Consider the following 15,100-nt stretch of genomic DNA (forward strand, 5'->3'; position numbering starts at 1 on the left):
TCTACGATATATTTATTGGCTTGAAAACTACCGAGTGATAACACATTATACAGGCAAAAATAGCGAGAGATGTTATAAATCAAGGAAAGTATTTCTTATTTTCCATATCGGATTGTTTGTGGAATACAAGTATACGAGCGATAATACCGAATACTGAAGGGAAATATAAAGGATTGTTAACCTGATGCACGGGCTTGTTAGCAATAACGGAGTTTTAAATTAGGTTCATAAAAACAGACGCGGCGAATTTTCAATACGTATTGACCCGTGTTCATAGATACTAGTCAGATTAGTCGTATTGGGGCTAATTTCCGATCAACTATTCATTTTACGGCAATGTTTTCTCGACTAGATCTGTTCGCACCCTCTCATTCTGTTCGCACCCTCTCATTCTGCGGTCTAAGGACCAAATGTCATCAATAGACTTAGACTCGCGTGGAGGCATGAGATAGGAAACTTGTAAGAATTTTGCTATCCCACCGTTTGACTACCAGAATGGATGGGAGAACAGTAATACTAGCAAATACCGACTATCATAAGAGCGGTGCAAATTTGAACGAGTGACGTAGAGTACTGCACTGAAAAAAGGACCAGGAGTGCGATTTTACGAAGTTTTAGCTTCCGATGGCCCTACATTTTCTGACAAAGTGAAGTTCTTGAATGTTGAGATTTTTATTACTGTTTAGAAAAGCAAAAGTATCATAAAGCTAGTGTCAGGCCTTCATGAGACCTCAAGGAGTCACTTTTGGAGGTATTCGTAAATGTAGATTTGTCGGTAGACGGTTCCAAATATAATAGAAAAATACCTAATTTAACACAACTACAGATCACTTGCAACATAAAAAGCTTTTTGTGAAATTCGACAGCTCCATCTTAGGCCAATTCAATAAATTTCCTACATGAAAGTTTCCATTTTTTAAAAACGGTTTTTAAACCAAAGCTTTGGAAGTTAAACCTTGGCGTGGAAGTGCCGGTATATTAATATATTCTGTTACTTAGTGTAGAATTAGATTTCGTCATTTACGGCTAATATACAACCGCCAGAAGAAACTTAAAACGTTGGTACACAATCAAGAAAGGCGAATCAGAAAAGGTGAGTATATGTCAGTGATTCACTAAATACAGACTGGAAAGAGGGTAATATGGAAAACCTTAAGGTCCGTCCAGATTAAGTCTTCGGTACGGAGCAAAACGTCGGCCTAGGAACTCCTAGCATGTTGTTAGTCGCCTCTTACGACATGGGAGCAGTTCCCAGAGGTTCTATTCTTGGTTGAAATAGTGCAAAAAGATTTCAGCCCGCCGGACACCACACGGCTTCATTGGTGTAAGGAAAATTGAAATTGGTTGACAAACGGTCGTGATACGATTGTTTGAACAGAAAAACTCATTTCTTCTGTACTGACTCTCAATTACTGTTTTTACAATTACTTCAGATATACAAATTTGATTTCCATCATTCTTTGTTCACTGTTTTTATAAAAGATTTACCTATCCAATGGTGAAGAAAGAATTAAAATTGGTAAGCAAACAGCTAAGATATGGCAAGTCAAAGAAGCGTTCCCATTTTTTTCTCACTGACTTTGTTATATTCTTTTTACTGTAACTTACGGTAGACAACTCTATTCTTCTATTTTTTAATTTGACGTATTCACAAAAGACATATCTTTCTATTGGTGAAGACAGATTTAAAATCGATTATGTAACGGCTGAGATATGACCGGCCAAAGTAAGCGTTCCCATTTTTTTTACCCCCTTGGTATTCCGAGTGTTAAAGCAATTTGTAACTCATTTTAATTAATTTTGCATCATTTATACATATATTGATTACCGGTTTATATGGAAACTTCGCATGTGGCCGCATACTTCAACCCGTAACACGGGAACGAGAGCTCCGATTAAAAGGAAATCTAATAGAATTCAATAGGAATATTCTAGCTTTCATTTGAGGTTGATTTTATGAAAATCGAGTCAGACATTTCTGATAAGTAGATGTGAATTTAACTCAGGAACATTACCACTTTCCCAAAGCTTTCGGTTCCGCCGAAGTTGTCCAATGTGGTCAACGTGGGTTTGATTGGGCATCAGTGAGCTGAAACTATAAATTCAAAAAAATTCGAATACATTTTATAAAGTTTTGCATCTTTCAGATACCATGCTGATTCCGATTTATATGGGAATTTCATGTGTGACCGCACTCTTCAACCTGTAATTAAATGAATTAAATGAAATTCAATAGCAGCCTATGGGAAGGTTGTACCTTTCATTTGAGATTAAGTTTGAAAAAAATCGGGTCAGCCTTTCCTAAATAACCGATGTGCTTATTTTTGGTCACATACATACATACACACGCACAGACATTTGTCTAACTCGACGAACTGAATCGAATGGTATATGAGACTCAGCCCTCCGGACCTTGATTAAAAAGTCGGTTTTCAGAGTGATTGCATAGCCTCTCTCCTAAAGGGAAAAATGTAATTCCATAACATTGAGTAGAAAGAATAATCTACAGAACAATAGAATCTTACTGGGAAACCAACAAGTAGAAAAGTGTGATAGAATAAGAGATCTAGGAGTTATTATGGATTCCAAAATAACATTCATAGATCATTATAACACAATAATTAACAAAGCAAACAGCACACTAGGTTTTATTAAACGCTTCAGCTATAATTTCAAAGATCCCTATACAATAAAAACAGTATATGTAGCCTATGTGCGTTCAACACTAGAATATTGTACAATCCCAAAATTTCTTCATCATGCGTTACAAGCAAAAAACAATTGACAGTAGAACAACTTCACGTGTATTCGTTAGATCATACATACAACAGTTACACACGCACGAGAAAGTGTATCTTAATATATCGAACACGGTTTATGGTAGTTTTCTGATACAACCAACTACATTCTATACAGTGAAAATGTCGCAATACCCGAATCAATTCTGTTGATATATCCAATTCCCGAACAATCAAATCACATCATTTAAAAAGGCAAAAATGCATGAAATTGTCTCGCACTATTACTCCTCTTTGCCCTGCCGGACTGGGTGATGGCACCGCTTGTAACGGGTGGCCGTCGAGTGCAGTGTGACGGTGAGTGATTTTGTGACCGAGTGCAATAACACAAAAAAAGTGATCTCATAAATAGTGGCAACCAATTCACAGAGCCCATCCCATCCCCTGCTTCTCATCCTTGTTGGGTCTGATGGTGAGCATGCACCCACCGCCCATTTCTCCATGGGGTGTGGCTGTGGTACCGCCATTTACAAGCCGGGTATTCAACAACTTCATGTACGGATGCAGCACCACAGAGGGGAGAGTGTCCAACTGTGACGCGCTAAATATACGTATATCCATTAAAAAGTGATAGAGCAATTAACTAAAATGGCAGTGCTTCACTCTATTTTTTATGCCGCGCGCAATCAACTTGTGCTCTTAACTGCTGCTGTTGCAAATAGCGAATACATAAGTGGATGGTGTCAGGGGAAGGAGGAAAGGAAACTGAGTTAATTTAAATAAAATTCAGATAACCTATGTGAGAATCCCTAGGGATCGAGCCGGAATGAATGCCGGGTAAGACCTCAGAGGGTGGAAAAGCGCTCAGTGCAATCCAGAGAATAAAAACGACTTTTGAAACCTCAAATCCATCTCATCGTTGGTTAGTTTAGTTAAGAGTGGCTTTAGTTTGGTTACTCTTACTTTGCGCTCATCGCATGATACGCGAGTAGTGGTTGGAAATAATAGTTTAATGGGAAGGTTATCCAGGATCAGTGTTGAAGCAGCAGTTCTCCAATTACAGTTGGAATAAGAATGGGTTCCTGACAGCGAGTAGAACAAATTTTAGTTCATTGTAAGAATATTGCTCTTGTTGGCACGAGGCATCTTGCATTTACGTGGATTTTGTTTGATGCGAAACTGTGTCTGGTTTAGTCTTAACTGGTATTAAAATGCATGATTAGAAAGAAGTTTTGGTTAAAATCTACATCAGAAAATAACGTCATTAGATTTATCCCTGCCAGCTGCTGAGCTCGTAACGGAGTGAGTGCCGCGGAGCAATTACGAGCCATTGTAGTTGCAAGCGATAAATTTTCGGCTTTTATATGAATGTAATTAAATGAGCACAATATAGCGCATAAAAATGCGGAGTTTTCAAGCACCATACGCAAATGAGCGGGATAGGATAATTACGTCCTCTTGCCTAATAGCCCGTAAGATAATCACTCTATTAATTGGTTTATGGAACGTGAAATCCGACGTTCTCTAATGAGCACAAGTAGTCACCCATTTCTTAAACACTGATCTTTTGATCAAACAGACATTGACAAAGTTCAATTCGGAAAACCACAGCACCAAATCATCCCCTAGTGTTTCGTGCGGTTTTCAATCCAGTTCAAAAATAACAAGAACACATGTGGAATTGAAAATGTGGTGCTCCGGCACGGAAGCTTTCAGAATCGTTTCTGGCCAAGAGCTACCGGTCATCTCGATGTGGCACGGTACGCACGCAGGGTGTCCTTCCGAGGAGCAACGTGTTTCTATTGCAACCGCCTCCTGCTTGGCAGTCGCCTACAGCTTTGACCAGCAATCGGCAAACAAGAGAATGCAAACCGCATTTCGCTACTCAAACATGTTAAATATACATTTCTTCCATTGTATGCCACTTTGCCGAGCTACGGACGACACTCGATCCGGTGTCGGGTGCTCTACATCCTCGAGCTGCCGGTAGAACACCCGCATGTGTGAGGCAGTCAGTGTGGAGTGGATGGTGTTTTTCCGGAAGGCGAATGAGGATATTTTCACTGCTGGAGTTTTGCATTTTTCTCTGGCGTTGCTGGTAGTCGGTGTGTGCCAGTGCTTCCAGAACCATTTTGGAAGCTTAGATATGTCTGTTCATTAATTCTTTTGCTATTCACACGAGCGAATGTGAATAGTTTCCATGTTATACGAATTTTTGGGATCAAAGAATGCCGTTTAGTATTGCCAATTAGACTTTGAAAACTTGGACGGTTATTGAGTGGACATAAACTATGGGAAGTCTTGGACCTAGATTTGTTAAATCCACCATAATTGCACAATTGCTTGATCGACCATCAAGAAATCCGAAAAATGATACTTTTTGGTGTGTGTGTGTGTGTGCTTGTTTTTTTAGAGAGCTGTTAAAAAAATTTCAGAAAAACCCTGAGACCTAAGGGAAAATGTACAAAAACCCCAATGTTTCAGGGAACGGGTTTGGGCTGCCATCACCCGACCCGCTGCTCTTGCCCAGAACCTGAAAACTACTGCTCTTGCCCAGAACCTGATTCCTCCACTACTCTTGCCCACTGCTCTTGCCCAGAACTGCTCTTGCCCAGAACTGCTCTTGCCCAGAACCTGATTCCTCCCCGGCACTACCTTACGGCATTACTTCGGGAAGGGGTTTTTATGTGAATAGCACACATTCTAAATCAACTACTTACTAGTTCGTTTCCGTCCGCAGGGTTACAGCACCACTGCTCGACACACCACCAATTCTCCACCATCAACACAGACTGGCAATTTCTGCATGGCAGTCGGAAAGCTGGCTGTGAATCGAAACTTGGTGCTCCTCCCCAACGAAGACAATCCCGGCGGCAAACTTCAGACTCGGCTCTCTTGTGCCAGTTAGCACCGCTACTCCCTTCTCGCACCATTCAGCGCTGTTTACTCGTTGAGCACCAGACTTCTTCGCGAACTACTCGGTCTAGTCCCCGACGATGGACCTAGCCTACTCCGACGGAGAATTCCCCGACGAGAGAAGTTCTCCCGAAACCGAGCCAACCAACCAGGTATCGAGGTCAGTTCGGCGATTCCGGTGAAGCAGAGCGTCCGGTTCGCTGATGCCCCGACGACCTGCGGCGGGTGGTATCTCGTCGCGGTCTACTCAGTCTAGTCCCCGGCGGTGAATCTAGCTTACGCCGACGGAGATTTCCCCGGCGAAGGAAGCTCTCCCGATACCGATTCTTCTTTTGCTTTAACACCACAATTTCTTGAGCCCTTTGGCTCCCTGTACGGTGCCATTTAGCACCGCAACTCACTGAGCCCTCCATCTTCCGCTCTTACTTGTTCGCGAACTACTCGGTCTAGTTCCCAACAGTGGATCTAGCCTACTCCGACGGAGAATTCCCCGGCGAGAGAGGTTCTCCCGAAACCGAGCGGTAGATTTCCGCCGATACCGTTGTTCGTTTCCGTGAGCCATTTAGCTTCCCGCTTCGTCCCGATCTACTCGATCTAGTTCCCGGCGGTGAATCTAGCCTACTCAACGGGCCAGCCAGTAGGTGCTGAGGTCCATCCAGCGATTCCGGGTGGAGCGTAGCTTCCGGTTCACTGGCGCCCCAACGACCCACTGCTAGCTGTACGACGCGGTCTAATCCCTGGCCGTGGATTTAGCCTACTCTCGAGCTACCCGGTAGGGTGTCGAGGTCGGTCCTGCGATTCCGGTGAAGCCTGACGTTTGGTTCACTGGCGCCTCGACGACCCGAACCCAGTGCTACGTTGCGTGTGTGTATGTGTGTGCGTGTGTGTGTTTGTTTTTATAGTAAGGTTTAAAGAGCTTTAAAAGCCTGGCCTGTAGTGTATTGGCACTGTGTGGGACTCACGCATCACGTTCGTGCCTAACCACTAAAAACAATCCTTACTTTTTACGCCCTTCTTCCCCACGGAACTACGACAAGGTATTACTTCGTGAGGGGGATCGTTGTGCTTTCGTTGCACCTCTTTCTTCTGCTCTATCTCGGAGTCTCACTTGGTTCATGGAGTAGCGCGACCTATGAGCTTTGATTTAACTCTCCACTCTTCTCTCGCCTCTTGTCTTCATCTATTACGTCGCCGTTTGGCTTTCGTCCTCGTGAGCCGTTTAGGTGCTGATTCCTTGAGCCATTTAGCTCAAGTTTCCGTGAGTCATTCAGCTCCCGGCCTTATCACGATCTACATGGATAGTGCCCAACGGTGAACTCACCCTACTCCGACCGATAATTCCCCGACGGAAGAATTTTCCCCGAGACCGATACTCGCTTCCTTTAGCCATTTACCTCCCAGCTTTATCGAGATCAACTCGGATATTATGCTACTCCGACTGAGAGTTCTCCGGCAACGGGATTTCTCTCGGTACCGGTGTTTGTTTCGTGAGCCAATTAGCTCCCCATTTCATCGCGATACTGTCGGGTAGTCTACGGCGGCGAAACTACCCAACCGTGAATTCCCAGGCGGTAGATTACTCCCGATACCGATGTACCTTTCTGTGAGCCATTTAGCTGCCCAGTCCGTCTACTCGGTCTAGTCCCTGGCGGTGGATCTAGCCTACTCAACGGACCAGCCAGTAGGTGCTGAGGTCCGTCCAGCGATTTCGGGTGGAGCGTAGTTTCCGGTTCACTGGCGCCTCAACGACCCACTGTTAGCAATAACTTTTGTCCTGTTGGAAGTTTTCATGTTTTTATTTTTGCATACCTACTTTGCTATTTCCTATTTATGTCTCATTCGATTAGTATCCATATTTTCTGTATATCCTGTTTATTGAAGAAAGAAAAGAAAATAAGAGAAAAAAGAAGGTAGAATTGATATCATGTCTCCCTCAGCGCTGTCGTTTCTTTGAGCCGGATATCGGTACGAATTGTGTAGTGTCCTTCCATTGGAGATTTCCAAGGAGCAATCTACGGCGAGTGAAGTATGAGGCTTGGTCGTCCTTAACCCTAGAACGTTGCACTGGGGTACAAATGTACCCCATGCCTTCTTTTATTTATTTATCTTTTATTTATTTATTTATTTGACCATTTAAGTCCAACTGACACTGCGTCTTAATGAACTAATCTACAAATAATTGACCTAAGGTGGAAACAAACGGTTTCGAAACTGTGCAGAACTAATGACGAAGTCGAAGATGTCGGTAAAATCGTTGAAGCGACGGACCATTGCTAGTATTGGGCTGTTGGCATCGTCGTTAGTGTTGCGCATTTCATTCTGCAGCGGTGTTCGAGGACGAAGGATACGGGTTGGTGCGTAGAGGTTAATTTGTGATAGGAGATCGGGAACATCATATTCAGCCAGAAGAAGCTTAGATATGAAGCTAGCTCGCGACACGTGTCTACTATCTTCTAAAGTGTACAGTAATCGACAACCTCTTCGTATGGTGGCAAGTTCAGCGGATCATTCCAAGGCAATTAATGTAACGCATATCTTATGAATCTGTGCTGGACGGATTCAATTATTTGGCTCCAAGCACAAAGGATCCCGGAATTCGTTGGATATTTTGAACATAAAACCTAGTAGACGATTTGCTTTGTCAATGACCGCTGAGAAGTGATGGGTGTACGTTAGCCTTTCATCAAGGATGTAGCTGAATTCCAGCAATGTTATAATTAAAAGTAAACCTGTTTTTCGTTCGAAGAAAGCTGGTAACAAAGCAAATAGCAACACTAAGAACCATCATAATTCTTTTACACCAACTGTAGAAGGTATCAACAAGATACTGTAGCTAACGGCAATTGGATTCTTTCTTCATAAGTAGAAATACTTTCATGTCGTCGGCGAAAAACAGTTTCCCTCCACGCATTCAGACGAAAACCACATCATTCACGCACAGTGAAAATAGTAGCGGATCAAGCGTATTACCTTGAGGAACTTCAGAATGGTTGGAAGGATTCAGATACATTGTCACCAATTTGAACAAAGACTTCACGGTGAACAAGGTATGATCGAAGTCAACGGCAGAATCGGGCAGTTTATCAAACTTCGTTAATAGTATATCATGTCGAATGCAGCGTTAAGATCTGTGTAGATCGTGCCCACCCACAGAAGGATGTGAAGGAGACCAGGTTCGTCCCCACCGATCGACCTGGAAAGAAACCGTGCTGACAAGTGCTAATGTAGTGTCGGCAAGCTGAGAACAGTGCCTCGTTGATGAGCGATTCGAAAACCTTCGACTCAACTCGCAATAAAGTTATTCCACGATAATTTTCGATGTTGCATTTATCACCTTTTTTGTACACCGGAAACATCACCCAACACTTCCAATCATCAGGAAATTTTTTTGCTGCTGAAGTGACATTGAAAAGGTGTGCCAGTGGGATCACTAAAATATCGGAACATTTTTTCATAACAGCAGAAGGCACTTAGACCTGGAGCAAATGACGATTTAGTTTTCCGAATTGCAGAGAGAACCGATTGTTCTGAAATTGTGAACACATCCATGTCCATAGCATCAACGGGAACATCACGAGCCGAATTTTCGAGCCCGACAGGAGATGGCCTACATCAGCCGTGAAAACACTCGAGAAGTAACTGGCAAATAGTGAGCATTTTGCCGCAGTCGTAGTCGCTGTTTCTTCATTGTAAACTATCTTAGTTGGAAGGTTAGTTTCTTTTCGTTTCCTGTTAACGAAAGACCTAAAACTTTTCGGATTTTAACATAAGTTTTGTTGGATGCGGTTCACATATCCTTTGTACAGCAGTTTATTATAGCTGCGGTACTCGTCACTGGCTATTGTAAAGAAGCGCCTGAGAAATGGACATCGTCGATTTGTGTACGCACGAAGAGCTTTGGTACGAGTACGTTTTAGACTCCGACGGCTGGCGTTAGACCAAGAAGGCTTACTAGGAGGTTGACATTTAGGCACGGATGTTTCAATACAGTCCAGCAGTAGTCGTTTGTGAAGGTCAACGGCAGCATCTACATCCACATGATCATGTAGTACACTCCAGTCGATCGGCAGCAGGGAGCGGCGCAATGTAGCTGGATGAGTTTTGCGAAAATTACGACGATCAACAACTAAAGCTTCTTCGTATTGTAGGGTGCTACTGGTAGAAATTGTTATCCAAAGAGCAATCCAATTCACGAAGACGAAGTCAAGAAAACGAGATTGGTGGTTGGAGATCGTGCTTACTTGATTTGGTCCGTGGAAAGCCATCCCGTCCAGTAGTAAACGGCTGGCAGGAGTAGTTGTCGAGGATGACGGGCTAGGGTAAGCGCATTTATTTATTTATCGCACGCATCAACAGGCCGCACTCGGCCCCAATGATGGAAACTTAAATTAATTACATTTAAAAAACTGCAGGAATCGCTTTCTTAAAGTTATCCGAGACAAATGAAAGTCGAACAGGTGCGACACACGATTGAAGAGGCGTTGTAGTCCCGTGATAGCGGCATTAGCTGTTTGAATAGTTCGTCGAAACGGCACTCTCAGAAGAACGTTTCCGCGTAACGTTCTGGACCTTGCTTGGATGTTGACTCGCTCTAATAAATCTGGAGAATCGATGCGTCCTGACAGAAGATCAGAGATGAATAAGGCTCTTGCAGTTTCTCTACGGCGCTGAAGGGTATCGAGCTGGATGAGTTGACACCGACTCTCGTAGCTTGGTAGACGAAAAGGATCGCGCCAAGGCAGGCGTCGAAGAGCATACCGTATAAATTTTCGTTGAACGCCTTCAATTCGATCGCTGCTGTTCATGTAATTCGGGTTCCAGACTGACGAACAATACTCCAGCGTGGAGCGCACTAAAGAGCAGTAGAGGCTTTTGAGACAATAAATGTCTGTGAAGGATTTAGCCGTACGGAAGATGAAGCCCAGGCTTCGCGATGCTTTACCAACAACATACGAAATGTGATTCTTAAATGTAAGTTTCGAATCTAACAGCACTCCAAGATCCTTAACGCAGCTCACCCGGGAAACAAGAGCTCCAGACAAGTTATATTCAAACTCAATGGGATCCTTTTTTCTGGAGAACGATATCACAGAACATTTCGCCGGATTCAGATTCATTCGGTTGTTTTCACACCATCTGCTGAAAGTGTCAAATTGCTGCTGCAAATAAAGTGCGTCCGTTCGGCTCTTAATTCTGTTGAAAATTTTCAGGTCATCTGCATACGACAACCGTGGCCCTTTCAGCTGATAGTTTACATCGTTGAAATAGAGAGTGAATATCAAAGGTCCGAGATGACTTCCTTGCGGAATTCCAGACGTTGCGGAGAATAGTTTGGAGTATGCATCACCTATGTTCACACTGAGTTGACGGCCAACGAGATAGGATTGGAACCATCGCATGAGTGATCCACTGAAGCCAAGTTTTTCCAATTTAGCGATTGCGATATCGTGATTGATTTTGTCAAAAGCTGCAGATAAGTCAGTATATATAACATCAGTTTGTTGACTCGCATCGAACCCTTCGGACACAAAAGAGGTTAGAGATAGTAGATTCGTCGACGTCGATCGATTCGGCACGAATCCATGTTGGTCTTTAGAAATATATTCCTTACAGTGAAAAAACACTGACTCCACCACGACTAACTCAAAGAGCTTGGAAATGGCACAGAGCGCAGAAATTCCTCTATAATTGTCAATGTTCCTCTTATCACCTTTTTTGTGGACAGGAAAGATGAAAGCTGCTTTCCACAATTGAGGAAAAATCGCGGTTGTCAGTGACATTTTGAATAGTTGACAGAGTGGTTCCACCAAACCAGATATACACTTTTTCAAAAACACAGCAGGGACACCATCTGGCCCGGGAGATGACGATGCTTTAAGCTTGGATGCTGCTGATACAATATCCGAGTGCTCTACACGAATCTCATTCACTGACCGTTCGAGTTGGGCCACGCCGCTAGCTGCAACGTCAATCTGCTGCGAAGACAATGTCTCACTGACGAACACACTCGCAAATTTAGAGGCGAACAATTTGCATATGGCTTGTGAATCATGACCAGCTTCGCCATTCAAAAACATTGCAGAAGGCAAGCCGGTTTCTTTCCGCTGGTCATTGACGTATCTCCAAAACGATTTAGGATCCGACTTAAGCTTACGTTGCATTTTTCGTTGATAGTTTGAAAAACAAAAACTGTTCAGTTTTTTAAAATCGTTATTGAGCCTTACATAATAAGCTCTCAGTGACAAGGTACGGCGTTTGGTAAACTTTCGTAATGCTGCTCTTTTCGCAGTTTTTAGCTGACGTAGCTCGGCTGTCTGCCAGGGGGATTGATCACTTCGTTGATTACACTTTGGGACATGACGATCGATAAGGTAGCTCATTATATGGCAGAACGTTTCAGCGGCGGAGTTCACATCATCCTTACTTAGCACAGAATCCCAGTTAATACTTTGTAAAATATTCAAAATGCTGCTATAGTCGGCCCGCTTATAATTGTAACACACGGTGGGCGCGTGGCTCGAAAACTTCATAGGCGGTACGTCCTGGAGTGTAAGATGAAGAGGCGGATGGTGGCGAACATACTTTACTAGCGGGGCGAGGGCGGTGGAAATATGCGGCGATTGATCTCTGGCATTAACGAAGCATAGATCTAAAATCCGGTCGTTCTCGTTCGTTGTGCTGTTAATCTGCAGAAGTGTAGCCGTGCTATAGCCATCCAGAAGAGTAAAGCTGCCAGGATGAAAAACTGATTCGTCTGGGTCGGGTTGTAGAAATCCGTTATGAATGGAACGCCACTTTATTGTAGAAAGGTTGAAATCGCCGAGGATCATGATTTCGTCAGTGGGTTGCGCCATCGCAACAACAGAAGTCAATGATTCAGAATGAGAATCAACTAGTGCTGAGTCGCGAATTTTATCGGGAGGGAAATAAACCACACATATATATAATGTTCGATTTCCCAATTTTATCGCTGCCCATACTTGTTCGATGCTGCTCCAAGCATCATTTGTTATATGTTGAACTTTTAATCCACGACGCACAGCGAGCAAAACACCGCCTCCGGAGGATTTGTGGCTGTTGAGAGGACTCCGGTCACATCTGAGAACCTCGTAGTCAGAGCAAATCACCTGGCTGGAAAGGGTCTGCTCATTTAGCCATGTTTCTGTCAATGCGATAATGTCGTAACAGCAGTCCGAGGTAGCTAGGCGATAGGTATTTGCACAGGAATTCATGCCACCCACATTTTGATAGTATAAGTGGATGGGTGACGATTTTAGACACGAAAGGCTGACCGGCACTCCTTGATTCCGTCGTCTGGAATGCACACCGGGGCGACTGGAATGACTGCTAACAGCAGAAGGCGCGGGTGAACTGCATGAATTGGTAGCACCCGTGATGGAAGTTGGAGTGCTCCTCAGGAGGTTTCCAGCTGACGGCTGACATCGTTGACTTATTAATTGACAGTCGGAAGCATTCGAGCTAGAACAAGCAGTTCCATCAGGAAAAACGGTTGATTCATCAAAATTATTTTTAAAATACTTGCCAAAGAGGGCAATTTGGAAGTCCCCCTCTCCATTCCCAGACACAGGGCCGGGACGACTGAAGATACTGCTGACTGCGAGAGGCACGACTGTGCTGGGAGGATTGGGGGATTCCATATTGCTTTCTACGGTGCGTCCCGGTTGCCGTTGATCAACAGGCGAATTGTCGGTGCGTAGTCTAAAATAACTGCTATTTGCGATGGATTTATCCCAGTCGAGGTGTTTTCCGAAACCCCTGCTTCCCGTCATTAGTACGTTCTTGCCGAAAGTCGATGAACTCGCGGAAATACATCCCATCCGGCCAAGTTTCGGCATTGAGGGCCATTTCACGAAGTTTAGGATCAACACCAATTTTGAAAGAAATGAAATTAAGCCCGCTCAAATTTGCGTCTTTTTTCACTAACTTCTTCACTTCGACCGGATCGTCCGTTGAAAGGCACTCCTTAACCATAGCACCAACCTCGTCTTCAGAAACGGTGGTGGCAATTCGCGACAAATAAATCCAGCATTTACTAGTAGCGGGTGGAACAGTGATTGTGGGTACCTTTGCTACATCACCCTTTTTCTTGCCACACGTTAGGCTGGGGACATCGGATTTAGAAAGAGATTTATTATCCTCGGTCTCGCGAGCACGTTTGGCTCCAGCTCTATTTGGAACGGGCCATGATATGGGAGTTGCAGGCAGTGTCGTTGCGGATTCCACTGATTTTCTGGTTTTCTCCATTTCAGCCTTTAATGCTTCAAGCGCTGTTTTATGTGTGTCGGTCAACAAACGGAACGCTTCGCTCAATGCTGTAAAAGCTGCATTCACTGCGGAGGATTTCATCAAATCCACACAGCTGTCGCAGAGCCAGAATATATTCGCTGAGTCGTTAATCATGTCCAATTTTGGACGAGTGAGCGTTGAACACGATAGATGCATGATTCTGTCGCAGAATCCTTGGCATTTCAGCTGATTCAAAGTGGTTACCGGCTCGGAGCACTGCAGGCAGATCGAATCCATTGCGAATCGCCTACAGGTAGGCAACAGTAGCTACTTCGTGAATAAGCTTTCCCGATATGCATCCACGGTTTCACCACAAGGATTCTATCACTACCGACGACACTTTGGGAGAACAAAATGTTTGTCAATTGTCACCGCACGACCGAGAATCACAAATTATGAGTCAATTGATCAATAACTGCAGCTTAGGCGAGGGCACAAACTCTATTCTAGATGAAAAATCACTAAATATACACAAAAAAACGATCCAAAATACGCGAACAAAAATAAACAAACTGATTCACAACAGTGTTACCAGAAGCATTCACGCCGAGAAGCTACCCATATAAACCCCGGTTGGTTGAAATCACCAAGGACTATCATCACATCGTTTGTATTTGCCTGAGAAGAATTGCGTTCTATAGAGTCTAGATGGAGCTGCATAATATTGCAGTCAAGGCGTTTTTTCTGAAGGAATGTAAAAAGTACCGATCAAGTAGCTCTTCATCGACGTGGTAATCTTCGTGCATACCGCTTCAATGCGTGATGAACTATTCACACCAAATTCACAGGAGACAAGTGCGGAAGAAATAGCGATCAAAATTCCTCCGCCACGACCGCGAATGCTGTTGCTATCGCATCGATCCGCACGATAAACAGTATAACCATCCCCCAAGAGCTGCATCGATGTAATACAATCATCAAGCCAAGTCTCTGATAGAACGTAAACATCGTAGACGCTGTCAGCAACAACCAAGTACACGTCCTCGATTTTCGCCCTTAGTCCTCTGACGTTTTGGTAGTACAACCGCAAACCGTCAACGCTAGTGAGGTGTACCGGAATATTGTCCGAACGTAATGATTTCAAGCTAGAAACCAAAAGGTTTTCAGGAAGCGATTCGTCATTTACAGCAAAATACTTG

At 43.9% G+C, this 15,100-nt stretch overlaps 1 protein-coding gene across 1 annotated transcript; it reads right to left on the reverse strand.

Annotated features, from left to right (window-relative positions):
- Window positions 1–13,400: 13,400 nt before the first annotated feature.
- On the reverse strand, window positions 13,401–14,198 carry LOC131680682 (uncharacterized). The gene has a single exon (XM_058961393.1). It carries the CDS (start codon window positions 14,196–14,198, stop codon window positions 13,401–13,403), a length of 798 nt encoding a protein of 265 aa, XP_058817376.1.
- Between the last annotated feature and the right edge of the window lie 902 nt (window positions 14,199–15,100).

This window comes from Topomyia yanbarensis, chromosome 2, assembly GCF_030247195.1.
Source record: "Topomyia yanbarensis strain Yona2022 chromosome 2, ASM3024719v1, whole genome shotgun sequence".
Classification (NCBI taxonomy): domain Eukaryota; kingdom Metazoa; phylum Arthropoda; class Insecta; order Diptera; family Culicidae; genus Topomyia; species Topomyia yanbarensis.